The sequence below is a fragment of the Microcaecilia unicolor genome, chromosome 9 (genome assembly GCF_901765095.1).
Source record: "Microcaecilia unicolor chromosome 9, aMicUni1.1, whole genome shotgun sequence".
NCBI lineage: Eukaryota > Metazoa > Chordata > Amphibia > Gymnophiona > Siphonopidae > Microcaecilia > Microcaecilia unicolor.
In genome coordinates this window covers 225,277,249-225,301,896 of record NC_044039.1, presented here as the reverse complement: position 1 = coordinate 225,301,896, position 24,648 = coordinate 225,277,249, and the positions used below count along the sequence as shown (strand labels likewise).

The 24,648-nt window shown below is 44.9% G+C and overlaps 1 protein-coding gene across 1 annotated transcript in view; it reads right to left on the bottom strand.

Annotated features, from left to right (window-relative positions):
• Positions 1-23,600, bottom strand: part of PROX2 (prospero homeobox 2) — a 28,967-nt gene extending 5,367 nt beyond the window's left edge. Inside the window, exons 1-2 of the mRNA XM_030213731.1 lie at positions 22,287-23,600; positions 266-457 (exon numbers count right to left, since the gene is read on the bottom strand). Coding sequence (XP_030069591.1) covers positions 266-457; positions 22,287-23,600 — 1,506 coding nt within the window. The remainder of the gene's footprint in view (positions 1-265; positions 458-22,286) is intronic.
• Positions 23,601-24,648: the final 1,048 nt, after the last annotated feature.

The window sequence follows — 24,648 nt, the reverse complement described above, 5'->3', positions numbered from 1 at the left end:
AATTTATTCTCAATGCGTCACTTTGCAAACTCCAGCTGAAGAGAGCGTATTGACTCGCAATTGTAATATCATCCACGAAGTACTCAAGACACTTCCAAATTATACTGAAGCTACCATGGAGGTAGTAGGCATAGAAATCTCTCTCCTGCATATTTATTAGGGATATCCTGAAAACCTAACTGTGGGCAACCCTCTAGGACTGGGATTAAATACCAAAGCCATTACGTTTCTGTCTTTTCAGCTTGTAGCGTAAACTTGCTTATACCTGGAAATCATTGGCTTTGTTGTAGTGCATGTTGAGGGCCTGGAAGAGGTCCGAGTCACGGGACATTGTCAGGTCCTTTGGATCGATGCCTTCTACACTGGCTTGCCGAGCAAATTTTTCCATTTGCATATAGTAGAACTCACGGAAGTTGCTAAACCACTTGATGAGCTGAGAAGTAATGCAGCGACTAAACTGTAGAAAAAAATGCTGGTGTTAAAGGTGACACTGAACCACCGTGAAACAATGTATTCACAGATACAGCCAAAAGGAAATAAAAATTAAACTTTGAAAATATGACGACACTACAAGAATAAGGTTTAAGAGCTCCATAAGCAACCAAGAACTCTCTTTACCAATACAATCTCATAGTAAAACTACACTTAAAATGATTCTATAGCATCATAACCAGTCCTGTCATATGGGAATGGGTTCTAGCCTCTGCCAGTTTTAGTTTGGAGTTAATGACAGAGGCCGGTAGCACCTTATAGATTTTTACAGCAACACACTGTATACTCTTCCCTGTAAAGCACATCAAAAGTATTCCCCCTTAAGCAAACCTCTTGAGAAAGCAAAAATTGGAAGGAAAAAGCCTCAATAAAGCTCCAGGTAAGCAAACCCTTCAGAGCTGGAGTTATCATCGGCATAAAAAACCTTCCTCACTTTGCCATCTTCACTTTTTATTTAATGTTCCACAAATACCTCAAAATAATGTATTAATCAAAATCCTTTAAAAGGTGTACTTATCTTATCAATTTATATATATACTAGCCGTTAAGCCAGTAAAAATGGGCGAGATTTTCAGCTACCCTCCTCGCCGCCGCTCCCTCCCCCCTCTGTGCCAGGCCCCCTGCACTGACCTGACAGCGCCTCTCACCTCCGTGGGTTTTAAGCAAAGACTTGAAGATGGGCAGGGAGGGGCTTGGCGTAAGGGCTCAAAAGCTCTGTTCTGAAGGGAGGCTGGGGTTGATAGGTCTGCATGTTCTGTGACAGAAGCTTTCTATTGACACACTTACAGATTTACAGCAATGGTGTACATTGGTGAGGACGAAAGGGAAATTAACCACATACAGGTATGGGGGAATCTCAAGACATGAGTGAGAAGGCAAAGGATCTATTAGACACATGTTTATTGTATCACAATTGCAACCAATCAGGTTCTATACAGCAGGGGAGCTTACCCACAGGAGCAACTAGCCTTTAATCTGTGTTCATCAGGCCACAGGCCAGGGGAATAGTGTAGGCACCTGGCTGGAGCCGACTGCAGGGGATGAAGAATAGGACTGTTACAGGATGAGCCCCCCCCCTCGAATTGTTGATAGGCCTGTAGAGGGAGAAAGTTACAAAATGCAGGAACTTTGAGGATTATAGGGGTGAGTTTACTGTTCTATAAATGACAATAAATACATATGTAAGTCCCTGGGAGGAGTCACTGAGGGGAGTAACTGGGAGGTCCAAGGGTGGGAGGAAGCCCAGCTCAGGGCAACAAAATGCGGAGGAAAAGTGCTCTGGTACAGAAGAGTGACAGGGGAGGTGGAGTTAAAAGTGAATAAAAGTAGTTGCATGTGAAAGCACATGGCCTTTGGTTGCCTGCAGGTGAAAGCCACTGAATCATCCCCTCTCATTGACCCAAGAGGAGAAGGGGAGTCCTGGACTGCTAATTATACTTGGGCTGAAATTAAGTGATGGTATTGGCATGCTCATAATACCTGGATTGCAAGCTCGGGTAGGATTGATGTACACAGCGCTGTACACCTGAACATGAAGAGACAGTCCCTGCTCGACAGAGCTTACAATCTAATTAGGACAGACAAGCAGGACAAACAAGAGATAAGGGAATATTAAAGTGAGGATGATGAAATAAGGGTTCTGAACAAGTGAATAAGGGTTAGGAGTTAAAAGCAGCATAAAAAAAGTGGGCTTTTAGCTTAGATTTGAAGGCGGCCAGAGATGGAGCTTGACGGACCGGCTCAGGAAGTCTATTCCAGGCATATGGTGCAGCAAGATAAAAGGAACGGAGTCTGGAGTTAGCGGTGGAGGAGAAGGGTGCAGATAAGAGAGATTTACCCAGTGAACGGAGTTCCCGGGGAGGAAAGTAGGGAGAGATGAGAGTGGAGAGGTACTGAGGAGCTGCAGAGTGAATGCACTTATAAGTCAATAAGAGGAGTTTGAACTGTATGCGGAAATGGATAGGAAGCCAGTGAAGTGACTTGAAGAGAGGGCTAATATGAGCATAACGACACTGGCGGAATATTAGCCATGCAGCAGAATTTTGAACAGATTGAAGAGGGGAGAGATGGCTAAGTGGGAGACCTGTGAAAAGCAAGTTGCAATAGTCTAAGCGAGAAGTGATAAGAGTGTGGATGAGGGTTCTGGTAGTGTGCTCAGAAAGGAAAGGGCGAATTTTGCTGATATTATAAAGAAAGAAACGACAGGTTTTAGCAGTCTGTTGAATATGTGCAGAAAAGGGAGGGGGAGGAGGAGAGATTGGTTTAGGGGAAAGATAAGAAGCTTAGTCTTGGTCATGTTTAGTTTCAGATGGCGCTGAGACATCCAAGCAGCAATGTCAGACAGGCAGGCTGATACTTAGGCCTGGATTTCAGCTGAGATTTCTGGTGTGGAGAGGTCTATCTGGGAATCATCAGCATAAAGATGATACTGAAAACCATGGGATGAGATCAGAGTACCAAGGGAAGAAGTTTAGATGGAGAAAAGAAGAGGTCCCAGGACAGATCCCTGAGGTACACCAACTGACAGTGGGATAGAAGTAGAGGAGGATCCACTAGAGTATACACTAAAGGTACGCTGGGAGAGATAAGAAGAAAACCAGGAAAGAACAGAGTCCTGAAATCCAAGTGAGGACAGCGTATCAAGGAGTAGGCTGTGATCAACAGTGTCAAAAGCAGCAGATAGATTGAGAAGGATGAGGATAGAATAGAGAGCTTTGGATCTGGCCAGGAACAGATCATTGGAGACTTTAGCAAGCGCTGTTTCAGTTGAATGAAGGTGGCGAAAGCCAGATTGAAGTGGATCAAGAATAGCTTGAGATGAAAGAAAGTCAAGGCAACAGCGGTGTTTTTTTAAGGAGTGGTGTGACTATGACATGTTTGAAGGCATCAGGAACAGTCGCAATGGAAAGTGAAAGATTGAGGATATGACAGATAAAAGGGATGACAGTAGGAGAGATAGTGTTAAATAGATGGGTGGGAATAGGATCAGAGGAACAGGTAGGTAGTTTCGAGGAGGAAAGAAGATGTGTAGTTTCCTCTTCAGTGATTTCAGAAAAGGAAGAAAAGGAGGCAGGGGTTGGAGGGGTTGAGAGAATGGACTAAGGGAAGGAGAGGTGGAGGTGACCTGGTTGAGAATTCAAGTTAATCTTGTGAACCTTATCATGAAAGTACTCAGCCAGAGTCTGGGGGAAAAGTGAAGGGGGAGTTGAAGGTGAAGGCACTTTGAGGAGAGAGTTCAGTGTGGCAAAGAGACGTCGAGGGTTTAAGCCAAGAGAATTTGTCAACTGGATGTAATAGTCCTGTTTGGCAAGTAAAAGAGCAGACTGGAAGGAGGTCAGCAAGAATTTGAAGTGTATGAAGTCAGCATGGGCATGGGATTTCAGCCAAAGGCGTTTGGCAGAGCTGGCATAGGAACGTAAGTAGCGGATTCTAGAGGTCAGCCAAGGTTGGGGTTTGGTAAGTTTTACAGAAGGGAATGGGAGGAGCGAGAGCATCCAGAGCAGAGGAGAGAATAGTATTATAGGAAGAGACAGCCTCATTGACAGACTTGGATAACAAAGTGGTAGAGAAGAGATTTGAAACACTGGAGGACAGAGTAGAAGGGTGAAAAGCCTGAAGATTTCTAAATGTATTGGTTAAGATTGGACAGGACTGGGGAGGAGGGTGTTTAAGTGTGAAAGTTATCAGATGATGGTCAGAGAGAGGAAGAGTTGAGGCACAGAAATTGGAGAGTGAGCAGTTTGAGGAGGATAAGATCAAGACAGTGGCCATTCTGGTGAGTGGGGGCAGTGGAGCACAGTTGAAGATTGAAAAAGGATGTTAAAGCAAGAAACTGAGAGCATAAGAGTCGAGGAATCATTAGCATGAATGTTAAAATCCCCAAGAATGAGAGAAGGAGATGAAGGTTCAAGAAAGAAGGACAGCCAGGCATCAAAGTCAGTGAGAAAGGAAGAAAGAGACTTAGGGGGTCGATAAATGACTGCTACTCGGCGAGGCAGAGGAGTAAATAGGCGGATGGAGTGGACTTCAAAGGAAGAAAAACGGTGAGACCTGAGGTGGAAGAAGGAGTTGAAATCTACCAAGCGGGTGAAAGTAGTAGCCCGACACCACCTCCGCGGGCCAACCAGGCGAGGAGTATGGGAGAAAAGATAACCTCCATGGCATAGGGCCGTGACTGAAGAAGAGTCTTCAGGGTAAGCCAAGTTTCAGTTAGTGCAAGCAGATGGAGAGTACGAGAGATAAAGAAGTCATGGATGCTCTAGGCCGGTGTTTGACCTCACTGGGGACCCTCATAGAAGAGGACAGCCTGAGGAGGGGTTGTGCCTGAGGGGGAAGGAAAGATTGAGAGCAAGAGAAAGTCAGCCCTTGTAAACAGACATCTGGCTTCCAGGATAGGCATGGACAAGAGTTGGTGTTTATATGTACATAGCCTGATCTATCAGGTTTTGTGCGCAAACTGACATTTCTACTTCACAGAGACAAGTGCAGCTGTCTTTCTGAAAGGATATCTCTGTTAATTATTTACTGAGAGTCATCTGATTCCTAAAGTTTTTCGCATAAAGGATTGATAGACCCCTGACGCAGGCCTGTTTGGGCCGAAACACGTCACGTGTTGGGTTGTTTACCTGTTTTGAATAAAGACCTTGTTTAGAAAGACACCAACTGTGAGAGGACTTTATTGGATCCACTGTTGTTCGTTTGTCTCTATATAAACACCATAATGGGGGAAGACCCGAATAAGGATTATCCTACAAACACCAACAGTAATGCCACTGAAACTGTTTGGAAGTTGAAACCGTTGAATTGTATTGAAAGGACAAGTTACTACCTGCCTGTTACAGTCCAGTTCAATAAAAAGTAAATTGTTATAAATCTCTTGAAGTGCAGCGTTGGGAGCGGAGTGGAACCTTGCTGGGTCAAGTGTTTCCCAAACCCCAGGATCGCTATTTATGACCTTTGACCCACTCCAAGCTTGCCTGGATTTTGACTGAAGACTTGCGCATGGTAAGCGTGGTCTGAATGAACAGTGTTTGTTTTATGGGTAGATAACAAGTTTAGTTAGAGTGGTGTGTCCAATGTTTCCTTTTCAGTAATTACCAAGTGGAGACTTTTTCTGATGATCTTTCTGGGAATATGTAAGATATGACAAATTCCTAGACCCCTGATGCAGGCCAGTAGGGCTGAAACACGAGTCTTGTTGGGTCTCCTTTATTGATCTTGATGAAGTTTACTGAAATAATTAAGGTTTTTGGACACCATCTGTGATAGGTTTTCCTTTCTGTCCCTCCTCTGTTTTTCGCCTGGTGCATCCTATCTGTGGAGTTTTTTCCTTCTGTTTGTGACTAACACATAAGTACACACAGGAAATCCAATACGTTAGCATTTAACTTTCAAAAAGGAGATTATGATAAAATGAGAAGAATGGTGAAAAAAAAACTTAGAGGTGCTGCTGCAAAGGTCAAAAATTTTACATCAAGCGTGGATGCTGTTCAAAAATACCATCCTGGAAGCCCAGGCCAGTTATATTCCATGTATTAAAAAAGGAGGAAGGAAGGCCAAATGACAGCCAGCATGGTTAAAAAGTGAGGTGAAGGAGCAAGACTCGACACACAGAGGCGGAGCAAGGCTTGACGAACAGATGTGGATCAAGGCTCAATTCGGCATACGAAGGCACAGTAAGGCTCGGCGTACAAGGACAGAGCAAGGTCCAATACCCTGAGATGGAGCTGTCCCTAAGTGGTCCTAGAAGAAGCAAGCTGACATCTGTAAAGGAAGGATCACCAAGCCAAGAGGAAGATAGGCTGACCGCCAGAGACCGACGTCCAGGAGGTACAGTTTGACCCTGATGGGGTGAGGTTCAACCACCAGAAAGAAAAGGGGGGGAAGGTAAGAAATACCGCTAGAGACATAGCCAAGACCACATCCCATGCCAGGCAGAGACAGCACAATGCCCATCGACAAGGGAACCTGCCCTGAACTGCAGTCAGAGAAACATGGCCGCCAAGACAGTGAAACAAAGATACCCCATGTCCCAAAAACGCCACCTGAAAAAGGGAGTGATGCCTTTTTGCCCAGCTCCCCAGAAGGAACAGTAGGAAACTAAAATAGGATGGTTTGACTGGTGTTCCGCAAAGGGGAGCCTACTCCCAACTTTCAGATGAGCAACAGAGCTGCCCAGCAAGAGAAAGGCAACCTCATCCACTGATAAGAAGACACTAGTGCCGTGGAAGAGAAAGAGACCCAGTCCTCCAGCGTAGGAGCCACCTGAAGCTCGGGACCCGCACTCCACCCAAACAATCGGCCACCCAAGGACCAGGAGGACTGCCACCTCTAGGGAAAGAGGTACCCTGAAAATGCATCCCAGTTGCCATCTCGAAGAGGAGCTGCTGCAAAGGTCAAAATTTTACATCAAGCATGGATGCTGTTCAAAACTACCGGGTCAGAAAACAACCTGGCTGCGGTGGCAAGGTGAAATTTGCTGCTGGAATATAACTCATAGCCTACCCTGTGTGCCCACGGAATCTCAGCCAAGCCAAAAAGCCGGCAAGTGCGGCCGAAATAGAAGGCTGCGCAAGCCGGAGCCAAAAAAAAAAAACCCTGGGCAAGAGAAACCAGAGAAAAAGAAGGCCAACAGAGCAAGCATGCCAGAACCCGGCATCAGCCCCAGCACAAACCATGTTACTCAAAAACAAGCAAGGTAGAGACACCCCAGAGGGGATGGTGAACCCCAAAAGGTACTATAGGATAGAGAGCGAAAAGTCCACCATAAGGGATGCTGATCCCCGAATGTACCCTAGGAGAAAAAAAGAGACTCTGAGGAGATCCTAGGAAACTAAGATCCCCAGGAAGCCCCTGCGGTAGCCACCAGAACCCCCTCTACGCCGTTCACACGCCACAAACTCCCCCAGGTTCTACCGGGACTCATAGGAGCTAGCGTGGGGAGCTTTCTAAGAAAGTTAGGCCACTAATGGCTGCCAAAAAAAAAAAAACGGATGAGCCCCTGCAACCCCAGCCATACTACAGGAGTACTGCATGACGCATTCTGGAGGAAACCCCTGAGCCCAGCGCTATAACTCCAGAGATAATACCAGTAAGAAGGGGTCAGGGAGAATAGGGTGGCTGAAACCAAGAGGGCTGAGGTGGCCAAATGGGAACAAGGAGAGCTGTGTCTCTCTTTCGCAGCTGCAGTCTCTCTCTCTCTCTTTTTTTTTTGTTCAAATGTAACTTTAAATGGGGGGGGGGGGGCACCAAAAAATAAAGTGAGCTGAAAGGCTCAGCATTAGTGGCCCGGGCAAGCAAAGGGACCGCAGAACACAGCACCTGGAGAAGATGGTGCACAAGGAGGAAAACCCAAAATTAGAACCCCTTCTGCTATTAGTCCAGTCGGACAGCAGACAGACTTTTTTTTAAGAGGAAGGAATCAGAGCTATAAGCCACAGGAAATACCTAGGCCCACAAAAGAACCTGGCACCACCAGGTGTACCCAACTGATCGGCAACGCCATGCCAACACTCCAGCGCGACTAAACCTGAGGGAATGAGAGAATACTGAGGTTAAGATGGAGCCACAGGTCCACATATAGTAAACTTCTGGGGTTCTCAAACCCACTAGTCTCTGGATTGATCTGTGGGACGCAATGGAAATGCAGGTTAATTACTGTAGGAATCGATTAGGGGGAGTCCTCACACATTCACTCCCTCCCTCTAAAGACTTGAATGGGACAGGGAGAGATCAGGTTAGCCTTCGGGTACGAATTTGATGTGCATTTTAATATTGAGAGAATGGAGTGCACATTTTTTACATAAGTACATAAGTATTGCCATACTGGGAAAGTCCAAAGGTCCATCAAGCTCTGCATCCTGTTTCCAACAGTGCCTAATCCAGGTCACAAATTCCTGGCAAGATCCCAAAAAAGTATAAAACATTTTATACTGCTTATCCCAGAAATAGTGGATTTTCCTGAAGTCCATTTAACACATTCTCTGGCAATGAATTCCAGAGTTCAATTACACGTTCAGTGAAGAAAAAATTTCTCCGATTCGTTTTAAATTTACTACATTGTAGCTTCATCGCATGCCCCCTAGTCCTAGAATTTTTGGAAAGCGTAAACAGACGCTTCACATCTACCTGTTCAACTCCACTCATTATTTTATAGACCTCTATCATATCTCCCCTCAGCCGCCTTTTCTCCAAGCTGAAGAGCCCTAGCCGCTTTAGCCTTTCCTCATAGGAAAGTCGTCTCATCCCCTTCATCATTTTCATCGCCCTTCTCTGCACCTTTTCTAATTCCACTATATCTTTTTTGAGATGTGGCGTCCATATTTGAACACAATATTCGAGGTGCAGTCACACCATGGAGCGATACAAAGGTATTATAACATCCTCATTTTTGTTTTCCATTCCTTTCCTAATAATACCTAACATTCTATTTGCTTTCTTAGCTGCAGTAGCACACTGAGCAGAAGGTTTCAACGTATCATCAACGACGACACCTAGATCCCTTTCTTGGTCCGTGACTCCTAACGTCGAACCTTGCATGACGTAGCTATAATTCGGTTTCCTCTTTCCCACATGCATCACTTTGCACTTGCTCACATTAAACGTCATCTGCCATTTAGATGCCCAGTCTCGTAAGGTCCTTTTGTAATTTTTCACAATTCTCCTGTGATGTAACAACTTTGAATAACTTTGTGTCATCAGCAAATTTAATTACCTCACTAGTTACTCCCATCTCTAGGTCATTTATAAATATGTTAAAAAGCAGTGGTCCCAGCACAGACCCCTGGGGAACCCCACTAACTACCCTTCTCCATTGAGAATACTGACCATTTAACCCTACTCTCTGTTTTCTATCTTTTAACCAGTTTTTAATCCACAGTAGAACACTACCTCCTATCCCATGACTCTCCAATTTCCTCTGGAGTCTTTCATGAGGTACTTTGTGAAACGCCTTCTGAAAATCCAGATACACAATATCATTTATCCACATGTTTGTTCACCCCTTCAAAGAAATGTAGTAGATTGGTGAGGCAAGATTTCCCTTCACTAAATCCATGTTGACTTTGTCTCATTAATCCATGCTTTTGAATATGCTGTGTAATTTTGTTCTTAATAATAGCCTCTATCATTTTGCCCGGCACCGACGTCAGACTCATTGGTCTATAATTTCCCGGATCTCCTCTGGAACCTTTTTTAAAAATCGGAGTTACATTGGCCACCCTCCAATCTTCCGGTACCACACTCAATTTTAAGGATAAATTACATATTACTAACAATAGCTCCGCAAGCTAATTTTTCAGTTCTATCAGTACTCTGAGATGAATCCGGTCCAGGAGATTTGCTACTCTTCAGTTTGTAGAACTGCCCCATTACATCCTCCAGGTTTACAGAGAATTCATTAAGTTTCTCCGACTCGTCAGCTACAAATACCATTTCTGGCACCGGTATCTCACCCAAATCTTCCTCGGTGAAGACCGAAGCAAAGAATTCATTTAATCTCTCCGCTACGGCTTTGTCTTCCCTGATTGCCCCTTTTACTCCTCGGTAATCTAGCGGTCCAATCGATTCTTTTGACGGCTTCCTGCTTTTAATATACCTAAAAAAATGTTACTATGTGTTTTTGCCTCCAATGCAATCTTTTTTTCTAAGTCCCTCTTAGCCTTCCTTATCAGCGCTTTGCATTTGACTTGACATTCCTTATGCTGTTTCTTATTATTTTTAGTCGGTTCCTTCTTCCATTTTCTGAAGGATTTTCTTTTAGCTCTAATAGCTTCCTTCACCTCACTTTTTAACCACGCCGGCTATGTTTGGTCTTCCATCCTCCTTTTTTAATACGCGGAATATATTTGGCCTGGCTTCCAGGATGGTGTTTTTGAACAGCATCCACGCCTGATGTAAATTTTTGACCCTCGCAGTCACTCCTCTAAGTTATTTTTTCACCGTTCTTCTCATTTTATCATAGTCTCCTTTTTTAAAGTTAAACACTAATGTATTTGATTTCCTATGTATACTTCAAAGCTAATATCAAATCTGATTATATTATGATCACTGTTATCAAGCGGCCCCAGCACCATTACCTCGCACACCAGATCATGCGCTCCACTAAGGACTAGGTAAAATTATATAGAAGAGGCCACACTGGAGGGGTGGGGGTGGCAAGGAAATGAATGAGAGGAGGATAGTGATTACAGGGGCTAGAAATATGGTATGTGGAGTTGATTAAAAATGAAAGGAAATGGAAGGCTGGGGGAAGGAGTGAAATGGGTAATGGGAGAGCTAGTGGGTGAAAGAAGGAGATAGAATTTGATAAGTAGCTGAAAAGTTAAAAGGAGAGGAATGAGAGAAATTTGAGGGAACTGAGAGAATAGAGCTAAAACGGAATGATCAATATGTCAAAGATAGGTGTTGTGAGGAAACGGAACAAGACAGGAGAGAGGAGAAAGACATATGGACAGCAGCCGCTTGAAGGAGAATTAGCAGAAGACAGACAGGAAAGCAGAAAAGAGAAACTGGAACCAATATGATGGAAATATAAAATGTCCAGAAAACAAAGGTTGAAAAAAAAACCTTTTATGTTGAATGTATTAAATTTAATATGTTTGCTTTGGGAAATGTGCATAGCAAATGTTTTTGTATTGTGTTCACTATCACTAGTAAAGGAAATGCATTTCTGTTTTTATTTCTCTAGTGTTGCAGTACATGCCAGGTTCAATTTTTGTGATCCCTTGCTCTGTATTTGGTGAGGGTCTGTCAGTATTATAGTAATGGTAGCTGGGAGATTGGAGGGGAGGCAGGGAAGAGAAGGGATCAAGAAGGGCCCCTTGCTGTAGCTGGTGAGGATTTCCAAGTATTACCAACTGAGGACCTCCTCGAAAGGTGGTCAGACTTCCCTTCTGCCAAGTTCTGCAGTATGCAGCACCATGCTTGAGTCATCGACAACTATACATGTGGGGGTGCTGACATCGGTAGCTCAGGGACATTGCTGCTGCCTGCCAAACTTGGTAACAGTGCGTTTTGACCACCTTCAGAAGTCTTCAGCTTTCAGAGCTTGGGGATCCTCATTAGCTATAGTATTTATATTATGAGTTGTGAGGTGCTGGGGGAGGGGAGAAAAGGGGGTAGGGCAGGAGCAGAGAAAATGTTGTGTCCACCCGTTTTGAGCTCAGGCCCAGCCAAAATTGGCTGTTTGGCTATGCCAATGATTTGTTCTCAGCTGCTTTCTCCGTTCCCCAATATACCTGAAAAATGTCTTCTCGCCTCTGTTTCTGGAGACATTTTTTCTTCTGCCTTTGCTTTTGCCAGCTGTATTTCTAGTATTTTTTTCTGTATTCTTCTTTTTGCTTTCTCCTGTATTTCATAAATGTTACCTTGTTCAGAAGAGCATACCCCACCTGCGACACAATGGTAACTAAAGACCGTAATGGACGCTACCGGACTCTTCCTCCCCCTCTCTAATTTCCCCTCCAATTGTACCTACCTTACATGTACCTCACTCTATTATAATATCACCTTGTATTGTTCACACCTTGTTATTTGTTTCAGACCAGATTTGGTTAACGCCGTTAATGGTACTATGTAAGCCACATTGAGCCTGCAAAAAGTGGGAAAATGTGGGATACAAAAGTAATAAAACTCTAATAGAATAGAACATGTTTGTTTGTTTATTTATTCGCCTCATTTGTACAGGATTCAAAGCAGGGGCATAGCCAGACCTCAAAGTGGGGGGGGGGGGGGGGGTCCAGAGCCCAAAGTGAGGGGGCACATTTTGGCCCGCCTCCCTACCACAAAGCTATATACCTTGGCTGGCGGGGGTCCCAACCCCCCCCCCCCCCCAACTGAAGTGTTTCTCCAGCGTTGCTTTCCTTACATTGCGTACCCTGCTTCCCCTCACGTTGCGTATGCTCGATTTTATTTCTTGTTTGATGAACCATATTGGTTTCCTTTTCCTCTTGCTTTTAATTAGTTTCCTTATATAAAGATCTGTTGCCATTTTTATAGCTTATATTTTTTTCATGATTTGTGGTATATTAAATAAAGTGAACTTGAACCTGAACCTCTCACCCATTTTTGCCCGAGGCCCATCCAGAATCTGGTCTGGAATTCTTCCCCCGCTGCTGCTGTAGTATTGGCAGCTTACATTTTCAGGATGGCTGGAAGTGATTCATGTCCAGGATTGCTGCAGCTGCAGCTTCCTTCTCCTTCCCCCGCCACCGCTGCAGTGCTTGCAGCTTACATTTTCGGGACATCCTACAGTGATTCACAGAGGTACTCCGAATCCTTCTGACGCGTCTGGCCCTCTGTAAACAGGAAGTTGCATTAGAGAGAGCCAGACGCGGCAGAGGGAAGGATCTGGAGTACCTCTGTGAATTGCTGCTGGGCATCCTGAAAATGTAAGCTGCAAGCACTGCAGCGATCCTGGAAAAGCATGCGGGAAAGCAGTGAGGATGCTGAATTGTAGGTGGGTGGCTGGACTTCGGGAAGGGAGAAGTGTGCTGGACATGTTGTGGGAGGAGGGGGGTTGCAGGGAAGGGAGGGGTGTGAACTTGTTGTGGGAGGGGGCTGTAGGGAAGGGGAGGTTGTGGGAGGAGGGGACCACAGGGAAGAGGGAGGTGTGCTGGACTTGTTCTGGGAGGAGAAGGGCTGCAGGGGTGGGGGGAAGGAAGGGGAAAGGAAAGAAATGCCAGATCAAGGGGATGAAGGAAGTGGAGCTCAAATATTGAACCCACAGCAGGAAGGAGGGAGACGGGCAGGCGGGCAAGCAGTCCAGATGCTGAAAGGGGGGAGTGAGAGGAATAGAAGCTGGATGGGGTGGGGTTGGAGAGGAGGAGAAATGTCAGCATTCGTTGTCTAGGTATGGTCCTGGGTCCAGTCCGTAGAGGCAGTGGATTTTCAATAATGCACAATCCACATGGGTTTGGATAGAAAGTATATGATATTTGCATATATAAAGGCTCACAGCACTTAGTACAGATAAATATTGCAACGCTGTATCTGGGTGTGTGTTTAGATTAGAATCAATGAGAGAAAAGAAAGAATGGGGGAGTGCAGAGAAAGAGAGAAGCCTTGGGGTAGGGCTTTAGATGTGTGTGTGCAGAGAAAGAGAGCCTAAGAAAGCAGAGCCATGTGCTCTGAGAGAGAAAGCTTTGGGGTAGGGCTGAAGGAGAAAGGGGGGGCCAGAGCCAGGGGCTCTGGTGGCTGAAGATGTGTGTGTGCAGAGAGAGAGAAAGAGAGCGAGCAAGAGCAGAGCCATGTGCTCTGCTTTATATATGTATCTAACAGGAACAGAGAGGGATCAAATAACTTCTTTTCTTCCCAGCCTTTTTTTTATCAGCTCTTTCCTTTGCAACCTCCAGTTTAATTTCCTGATGTAAGGAAGGTGAGCATTTTCACAGGTTCTACTCTTTGAAGTCCCTAGTTTTGGAGCCTCTCTGTCTGTCTTTCATTATTCTCAGACAGCCCTGCTCCCAGATGCCCAGAAAGGACAAAGGTATGTTGCTTGCGAAAACAAAGGGCTAGGAGGCATCTGGGCACCATTTGGTCCATTTGCCATCCTCAGGGCTTCCTGAGGGAGGGGGGAGTTATCAGAAGCTGGTTGCATATTAATCCTGACATCCAGCAATCCTGCGTTCTCCCTCAATTCCATCCTCCCACTTCCATTCTCTGTCAATTCCTCTCTCCCTCCCTCTCGCATTCTCCCTCCCTCCCTCCCTCACCCATCTGCCATTTCTCCCAGACCGCCGAAGGAGTAGCCTAGTAGTTAATGCAGTGGATTTTGATCCTGGGAAACTGGGTTCAATTCCCACTGCATCTCCTTGTGACTATGGACAAGTCACTTAACCCTCCATTGCCCCAGGTACAAATAACTAACTGTATATACTATGTAAACTGCTTTGAATGTAGTTGCAAAAACCACAGAAAGGCGGTATATCAAGTCCCAGTCCCATTTCCTCTCCTCATGATTTACCTTGTTATTTGCAGTAAGTCTTTGCCCTGCAGCAACAGCATATTAAAACGCTGCCTCAGCCTCCACTGGGCCTTTCCTTCTGACCCAGCGCCTACTTCTGAAAACAGGAACTTGCAAAAGGCCAAAGAGGTTAGGGCTCTTCAGCTTGGAAAAGAAATGGCAGAGGGGAGATGTGATTGAGGTGTACAAAATCCTGAGTGAGTGTTCGATTTTTTTACTCTTTCAAAAAGTACAAAGACTAGGGGACACTTAATAAAGTTACATGATAATACTTTTGAAACAAATAGGAGGAAATATTTTTTCACATAACGAATAGTTAAGCTCTGGAACTCCTTGCCAGAGGATGTAGTAACAGCGGTTTGCATATCTAGGTTTAAAAAAGATTTGGACAAGTTTCTGGAGGAAAGGTCCATAGTGTGCTATTGAGATAGACATGGGGAAGCCACTGCTTGCCCTGGGATTGGTAGCATGGAATGTTGCTACTATTTGGGTTTCTGCCAGGTACTTGTGACTTGAATTTGCCACTGTTAGAAACAGGATACTGGGTTAGATGGCCAATTGGTCTGACCCAGTATGGCTATTTTTATGTTCTTATGATATGTGTCGGTATCTGTGTTGGAGGAGAGAGTATTGGTCTATGGTATTTATAATGAGCATTTTTGTATCTGTTTTGGAGAAGAGGATATTGGTTTGTGCTATTTATGATGTTTCTCTGTATTAGGTGTTGGGCTGTGGTACTTATGATCTGTGTCTCCGTATCTGGGTTGCAGAGTAGTAGGGTCTGCTAAATGTGACCTTGCTTTGCAATCTGTTGTTCTCCCAGTTACTTTACCTTTACATCAGGAAAGTAGCTTTTGAGTAGGTTGGAGCTGGGGTAGCGGGTGAAAAAGAACATGAGTTTTGCTTTTTTCAGGTGTCCAGAATTGAGTCCATCCTGTATTTATATATGTTTCTGCATGAAGGAAAATATTTGTCTTTCTCTACCTCGGTGTCTGCTAACTGTCATTCTAGTATTAATGCCACACTCTGTTCCCACATCCATGTATTAGAACTCTGTCAGCTGTCATTTTTCTTGCCCCAGAGTTTATATATTCTGCATATATGAGCCAGCCATTAAATCCCTAGAATCCCCTATTCCTGTCATATCTTTCCAAATCAAAGCCCATTGTTACTTCCAGAGTGCAACAGCCTGCTTGTCCTCAGAGAAAGCAAATTTACTCACCTGTAGCAGATGTTCTCCAAAAACTACTTACCACTCTACAGCCTGTGTACAAACCTAGAACCACGTTCTAACTGCTGCATTCATCCGATTCCCTGCCTCCAGCCCTTTCATTATTTATTCACCATTAACCCAAGTACGATTTCTCCTCTCAGCAGTTTATCAAAAACATATTAGACTACCGTTATTGTCATCACTCCTGCAGCTCTCTCTCTCTCTTCTACCTATTGTATTTCCCGTATTGCATCCATTCCTAGAACCTTCCTTCTTTTCACTTCATTCCACAAAACACACCATGCCTGACGTTCAGCCCAGGTAGTTGTCATATCACGTTCAGTGCTGGCCCTGCTGCTTAAACAGATTAAGGTTAAGTAGTGCCTCTGTGTGGGTGTTAAGAAAGTGGACTACTGTTATTATTTTACCACTAACTGGGGCTGTTTTAGCACAGGTTCCATTCTATACAGTGAGACCTAGTTACTAATAGCTGAGGTTAACAGAAAAATAACACGTCTTAACGAAAGCCCACTGTTATAACTTTTCTCCCAGGAATATATGTAGTGTGTTTGCCATGTTCATCCACTTTAAACACAGAAAAATAAACAAAGAAAAATATGATGTTACTTTTCTCATTGGACTAACGATACATTTTTTAACTACCTTTCAGAGGCCAGAATCTTCCTCAGATCAGGACAAAATTAGCAAATGGTGTCAGGCCCAATATACAAAATGAATTAAACAGTCAGGAGAGGGTCCTGTCCTGTTCACAGTGGCACTGAAAATGTCCGGTTAGCACCCAAGCCAAAAACCGCTATTTTGGGAGATTCCGGGAGTGGCGTTGGCACTTAACAGACTAACCCCCCTGTTTACAAAGCCACACAGCCCATTCAAAATGAATGGGCCGTGTCGGTGTGAGCACCCCGGCAGCTGCTAACGTGGCTTTGTAAACGGGGGGGGGGGGGGGGGGGTAAGATAACCACATAAATAGGACCGCAATAAAACGCCAGTCCTATCTTTATGCAGTTGTTCATAGCTGGTAACATGCAGAATACCACACTAAAGAGTCTTTACTAAGGTGTGCACACAATATTCCAGGTGTAGTCGCACCATGGAGCAATAAAAAAGACATTATAACATCCTCATTTTTGCTTTCCATTCCTTTCCTAATAATACCTAACATTCTATTTGCTTTCTTAGCCACAGCAGCACAGTGAGCAGAAGGTTTCAACGTATCATCAACGACTACACCTAGATCCCTTTCTTGGTCCGTAACTCCTAATGTGGAACCTTGCATTACGTAGCTATAATTCGGGTTCTTTTTTCCCACATGCATCACCTTGCACTTGCTCACATTAAACGTCAACTGCCATTTGGATGCTCAGTTCTCATAAAGTCCTCTTATAATTTTTACAATCCTTTTGCAATTTAACAACTTTCAATAACTTTATGTTGTCAACAAATGTAATTATTCCCCCCTCTAGATCATTTATAAACAGTGCTTTTTTTGTGCCGGCACCTTTTTTGTCCGTCCGATGGTATATTGGAGCCGGCTCGCACCAGCTCGCAAGAGCCGGTTGTTCTTCAGGGCGAGCCGGCTCTCCTCCCTCCCTCCCCTGAGCTACAGGGTCCATACCTGAAGAAGGCAAAGGATTCTTTGGGGCAGGCAGGAAAGATCCCCAGTCTTGCCTGCCCGCTGCCGGCGCTGACCTTCCCCTGCTGCTGGATTGCTCTTTAAAAATGGCCACCGAGACTTCTGCTGAAGTCTCGGAGGCCGCTCTTGTAAGTCTTGGCAGCCATTTTGAAGAGTGATGCAGTAGCGCTGCGGGAGAGTCAGCGCTGGCAGCAGGCAGGAAAAACTGGGGACCTTTCCTGCCTGCCCTAAAGAATCCACGACAACCTGGGTGGCTGGAGGGGGGGGCAGGGGAGCAAAGAGAATCGCTGGGCATGGGTGACTGGGTGGCTGGAGGGGGGGCAGGGGAGAGAGGACAATCGCTGGGCATGGGTGGCTGGAGGGGGGGCAGGAGAGAGGAGAATCGCTGGACATGGGTGGCTGGATGGCTGGAGGGGGGCAGGGGAGCGAGGACAATCGGTGGGCATGGGTGGCTGGAGGGGAGGGCAGGGGGAGAGGAGGGTTGCTGGACATGGGTGGCTGGAGGGGGGCAGGGGAGAGGACAATCGCTGGGCATGGGTGGCTGGAGGGGGGGCAGGGGAGAGGAGAATCGCTGGACATGGGTGGCTGGAGGGGAGGGCAGGGGGAGAGGAGGGTTGCTGGACATGGGTGGCTGGAGGGGGGCAGGGGAGAGGACAATCGCTGGGCATGGGTGGCTGGAGGAGGGGCAGGGGAGAGAGGAGAATCGCTGGACATGGGTGGCTGGAGGGGAGGGCAGGGGGAGAGGAGGGTTGCTGGACATGGGTGGCTGGAGGAGGGCAGGGGAGAGGACAATCGCTGGGCATGGGTGGCTGGAGGAGGGGCAGGGGAGAGAGGAGAATCGCTGGACATGGGTGGCTGGAGGGGAGGGCAGGGGGAGAGGAGGGTTGCTGGACATGGGTGGCTGGAGGAGGGCAGGGGAGAGGACAATCGCTGGGCATGGGTGGCTGGAGGGGGGCAGGGGAGTAAGGACAATCGCTGGGCATGGGTGGCTGGAGGGGGGCAGGGGAGAGAGGACAATCACTGCTGGGGGAAGCAGGGGAGCGAGGACAATCATGTGACAGTTACAGTGGAGGCTTGATTGTAATTTAAGGTTCTGGTCTTGACCTTCAAATCTTTTTATGGGGATTCCTTGGGTTATTTAATTGACCATTTTGGGGGGAGGGGTTTATGTTTCAATAATTTTTATTGATGACACAAACCAAGGTACAAATACCAACAACAATCCCACTGTTGCTATCGATAGTAAAAAAGAGATGTTATACAGATTCGGTTGGGGATTGAAGTCAATCGAAGATCAGAACAAATACCAACAGTCATTTTAAACATGTAGCATTATCAACAGTCATCAACTTTTTTAACAATGGTACCTCATCTCACTACCCCCCCCCCCCCCAAACTAGATGTTGGATACCATTATTAGGTACCAATAGGTGTGCAGTAACTACCAGACTCATCTCCTCTGGTTTTTGGAAACATAAAGGAAAACCAACTGGTAATATAACAGAACTATGATATTCATGATAGATCACCAACTAGTGCTTGAACGAAAAATTACCCCCCTTCCACCCCAGGATCGTACCCACCCCTCTAGGCCCTCCCCTCTAGGAACTAAAGATACCCTCAGAAAAAGGGAGCTAACAACAGGGTCACCCTTCGTTAAGGAGCAGACTGCGACCTCGGGGGTGTAAAGTTTGTATATACAGACCCCAGATGGTGAGGAAGTTTTTCCTTCTCTTTGAGTGGAGTTGAACAGGTAGATGTGAAGCGTCTGTTTACGCTTTCCAAAAATACTAGGACTAGGGGGGGGGGCATGTGATGAAGCTACAAAGTAGTAAATTTAAAACGAATCAGAGAAAAGGTTTCTTCACTCAACATGTAATTAAACTCTGTAATTTGTTGCCAGAGAATGTGGTAAAGGCAGTTAGCTTAGCAGAGTTTTAAAAAGGTTTGGACGGCTTCCTAAAGGAAAAGTCCATAGACCATTATTAAATGGACTTGGGGAAAATCCACTATTTCTGGGATAAGGAGTATAAAATGTTTTGTACTTTTTTGGGATCTTGCCAGGTATTTGTGATCTAGATTGGCCACTGTTGGAAACAGGATGCTGGGCTTGATGGACCTTTGGTCTTTCCCACTATGGCAATACTTATGTACTTATGTAATTCGACCCACCCTATCACTGCGATATAATTTGCACTCTGGTATTACAGCATCCCATTGGTTATCTTCCTTACACCAGTTCTCCAAGATGCCTATTATATCTATCTTTTCATTTAGAGCTATATATTCTAACTCTCCCATCTTATTTTTCCCATCTTCTAGACCCAAGTACAGCTGACTAGTTGTGAAGAAGGTGCTTTGTTGTTGAGACGGACCAGTTGCTAAAGACAAGAGTCAACTTATATAGGCATCACATCAAATTCTACAAAGCTAACCAAGGTGATACCTCTGTGGGTGAGTCTTTTTCAGGGCTGGAGGAAATACTAAAACAAAGCAGGAATGTAAGACATTTGAAGTTCAAATGATAGATACTTTGCAACTAATGACCATCTGGATTTCACATCACATTATAACCCATTAAATTATGGTACTTTACCATCTGCAGATCACTAATCCATCTCTCCCGGATCCCCTGCCCCACCCCCACACCTACTGTTTCCTCTTCAAACTGTCATTGGATTTCTTTTATGATTCACTTATATATTCTGATATTGTCATTGTTGCTCATTCTGTCCTTATCTGAGGAAGAAGGTTCTGGCCTTCCATAGGGAGTGAAAAAATATATCACGTTAGTTTTCTTTTTCCTTTGTTTTGTCTTATTTCTATTTATTAAGCTGAATAATTGTGTTCACAGTCTCACACTGGTGACTTGTCTGTTAATTTTTAAGTCTCTATAATAAATGGATAAGTTATCTATTTAACACATGAATATTGGATTTGGATTTAGCTCATGTCTTTTCAGTGGTGGCTCAAGGTGTGAGTTAAATCCAAGGGTTTATAAAATAAGTTTAGACCTAAAGCAAACCTTCTGCTCAGGTTAAATGATTTGCCCAAAAGGAGTGGGACTGAGATCTGAGGCCTGACTTTTCTCTCAGTCTGCAGCTCTAATTATTAGGTTATTTGGCTATTGCACTACTAAATATATCAGTACTGGCTCTTATAGAAACTAAATTATCTGATATTATCCATATACAGTCTGATATTTAAAATGATTTACCTGGGCAGGAGAGGTTCCTGCTCACTTAAAATGCACTGACTGGTTGATCCTCATATTCTCAGTGGTACAGGACTAGTCAGTGCCACTGAAAGCCCAGGGAGACTGCCACAACACTACCTGGTCAGTGCCATGAGGTTCCGGGGCACAGTCTGGACAGAGCTAGGATTTTTAGACCACTAACCTCCGCACTCTATATATAGTACCAGAATTTTGCTGCAGATACAAGATGCACGTGCAACAAAATTAATTAATGAGGCATTATGAATTCATTGGCCTTAACCATCAACTTTTGAAATTAATTGGCACTAATTTGGATTTGCACGCACATCTGCCTATGCGCTATTCTATATATAACACCAAGCACCTAAATCCCATAGTGTGCAACTCAAAAGGGGTGTGGTCAGAGGAGGGGCAGGGGCAGATCAGGGATTTGCATGCACTGTTATAGAATAGCACCATTTCCATGCAAAATGCGCATGTACACCAGGTTTCAGTTGGCGTAAATACCAGTGTCCAACTGTAGGCGTAGGAATTGGCTCATCCCAGCGCACCTTTATAGAATGGTGCTCAGTGCTGATTTATTTCTGCTGCCGATATTCGAGCATCATTAAACAGAATTGCCCGAATAATGTTGAGACAGCAAAAAGGCTGTCTTAACACTGTCCACTCGGTTATCTCTGGTCTGAAGATCAACTTCAGGACTGGGATATTTTACTTATCGTCCCCGTCTCATCTGCCCGCAACCTCGGAGTCATCTTCGACTCCTCCCTCTCCTTCTCTGCGCATATCCAGCAGATAGCCAAGACCTGTCGCTTCTTCCTCTACATTAGCAAAATTTGCCCTTTCCTCTCTGAGCACACCACCTGAACTCTCATCCACTCTCTCATTACCTCTCGCCCTGACTACTGCAACCTACTCCTCACTGGCCTCCCACTTTGCCACCTATCCCCCCTTCAGTCCGTTCAGAACTCTGCTGCACGTCTTATCTTCCGCCTGGACCGATATAATCATATCACCCCTCTCCTCAAGTCACTTCACTGGCTTGTGATCAGGTACCGCATACAGTTCAAGCTTCTCCTTCTAACCTACAAATGCACTCGATCTGCAGCCCCTCCTCACCTCTCTACCCTCATCTCCCCTTACATTCCTACCCGTAACCTCCGCTCTCAAGACAAATCCCTCCTTTCAGTACCCTTCTCCACCACCGCCAACTCCAGGCTCCGCCCTTTCTGCCTCGCCTCACCCCATGCTTGGAATAAACTCCCTGAGCCCATACGCCAGGCCCCCTCCCTGCCCATCTTCAAATCCTTGCTCAAAGCCCACCTCTTCAATGTCGCCTTTGGCACCTAACCACTACACCTCTACTCAAGAAATCTAGACTGCCCCAACTTGACATTTCGTCCTTTAGATTGTAAGCTCCTTTGAGCAGGGACTGTCCTTTTTTGTTAAACTGTACAGCGCTGCGTAACCCTAGTAGTGCTCTAGAAATGTCAAGTAGTAGTAGTAGTAGCATTAGCCTGGCATTGAATATCTGTGTCATATTCTGTTAATACCTGTAATATCACAATATTTCAATTCACTTTGAAAATTAGGGCACTCATTCTCACTCCATCCTTTCTAAGAATCTCTTAACTCCCACCTCTCTATCTAAATCTTCACTGTATCTGCATCCCATTTCTGCCCTGCTGGTAAACGGAAATGACCCCATGAGAGCTAGGAACTCATTTACAATGTCTGTACAGATTACCCGGCCTGCCTGTATATGAATGATGACTTTATAGTCAATAAAGGATACATGAGCTGAAGTATAATGGATCCCATCCACTGTAGATATCGAGTCTGCACATTCAGTCTTTCTGGACCTACTTTTCTTCTGTTGTGCAGGCAATGGGTCTCTTGAGCTGACTGGTGACATTACTTTAATATCCTCCCATTCCTGATCAATGGTCTGTGTACAACGCATATCTACAGAGTTGGAAGAGATGCTTGGGAGACTGTGTGTGTGTCCTAAAAGCTGAGTTAGAACCTTGTTTTCCTGAACAGAATCTTTCATAGACATGAGATAAGGCATCTGAAGTGTCTGATAGGATGTGCTTATCTCTTTGGGATTCATAAATTGAGAACATATGTCACAAAATGAGTTCATGGTGTGTGCTAATGCTGGAGTCTTGGTTTGATTCATGCTTTGCTGCTCTGCTCTGTTGAAGTTTTCTTTCTGGGAAAGCTCTGCTGCAGGAATTAATTCTCTCCTGTTTTCTCCAAAAATTGTGCTACTTGGTCTCAGCGATTGGGTCGTCCAGGCAAGGTGTCCTGATTCCTTTAACAGGACTTTTTTCATAACAGAGTCCACTATGTGTGTTATGGCACTCAACAATTCTCGTTTTAACATTTCTGATAGTCTTTTTTCTTGGAGAGACAGGCCATTGTTGTCTCCTTGTAATCTTTTGTGTGTTTCCATCTCTGAAACTGTTCTCCAGACAAAATCACCTTGATGACTCTTATTCATATCACAGTTTTCATTTCTGTTTGGAGAACACTTGGCCTTTTTCTCTTCCTGACTGTGCTCTACATCACTGAGGTAATGAACCTGAAATAATCTCTCCTGGAGCTGCCTGAGCTGCTTTTCTAAAACCCAGCGCTTGTCTGATAGCTGGTAGCACTCATAGTCTGTCCTGTACTGCTCTGCTAGGCTCTCATTCTGTTGCTGAGGTATTTTACGTTTCCTCTTGTTCTCACTGATGTCCTCTCTTTCCAGGCCTGCCAACTGCTCAGTTTCCTGATTGTGACCCTGCAGAAAAAGTTCCTCCTTGTTAAAAGAGCTCTTCATACCTCGGACAATGCTTTCCACCCGGGCCTTCTTAGCTTTCATGTGTTCACTGTATAACCTGTTAGACACACTGGGAATGGTGGCTTGACTGAAGGAACAGCCAGGGTCCTGAGACTTCTGTGTCACAAAGGAGTTCCCTTCTCTGTCCTGCACAGTGGAAGCTGAACCTGCAAATGTTGACTGGACTTTGGAAGGCATGAAGCAGCAGTTTGGTTCCATGGTCTTCCCCGGCATGTTTGATATGACTGATCCACCAGAATAAGAGAGCAAACAATCTTCACACAGGTTTCTTTGACAACATGAATGATTTTTCTCCTCTCTTCTATGGTCAGTGCTAATGGTGTTAGAGGTATCCAGCCCAGAGATGTGGACATTCATGGCTTTGGTACTGTGCAGATGAAGAGACATCAAATCGGGTTCTCAGATTTTCTCTGTTACAGTGATGCAAAACAATGATGCTCTGCCTTTCAGGACCTTGAGTCCTGTAAAAAAAAAAAGAAATGTTTACTGAACACGTATTTGCTCATTCTCATCATTTAGAGAATCAAAGAGCATGTAAAACATTCAAACAGTTGCTAGGTGATGCCACTTGCCTGAGATGGTGTTAGTTCTTTTTCATATGGTAGATCACCTGCCTGAATTCACATTTAGCTAACTCTAGGCACTGGTTCTGCTTCATAACTTGGAATCTGCCATGTGTCTGGGGACCACTTTCACTTCACACACAGGCAGCAACCCTGTCCCTAAAACACAGCACTATCCCACCGTCATACCTCAGTGTCCGTCATGTATCCATGGCCCAACTTCTCACTGCCACTTAGACGCTCTCACGTCACACTCAGGCAGCAACCCTGTCCCTAAAACACAGCATTATCCTATCATCATACCTCAGTTTCCTAACATCTACTTTGTCTTCAGACTCCAGCTTGTGAATGAATGATATAGATTTTGACTATTTCATGGTAGTAAATAGCGATAAAACAAAACAAAGAAAAAAAAATAAGATGACACGACACCTTTTTTACTGGACTAAACTTAATGCATTTTTGATGAGCTTTTGAGGGCAATACATCCTATATAATAAAAGGCACCTCCAACATTCTGAAGCTGACTGCATGGCTGAGGCATTCCTGCTCTCTGTATCCATCTCCTGAATTGACATCACGTACTTCCGTGTTCGTCACAAGCAGAAGTGACCAACCACACGAGGTTTCTCGGCTTCAGAATGTTGGAGGTGCATTCTATTAAATAGGATTGGTCAGTTCCTTGAAGCACAGCCAGA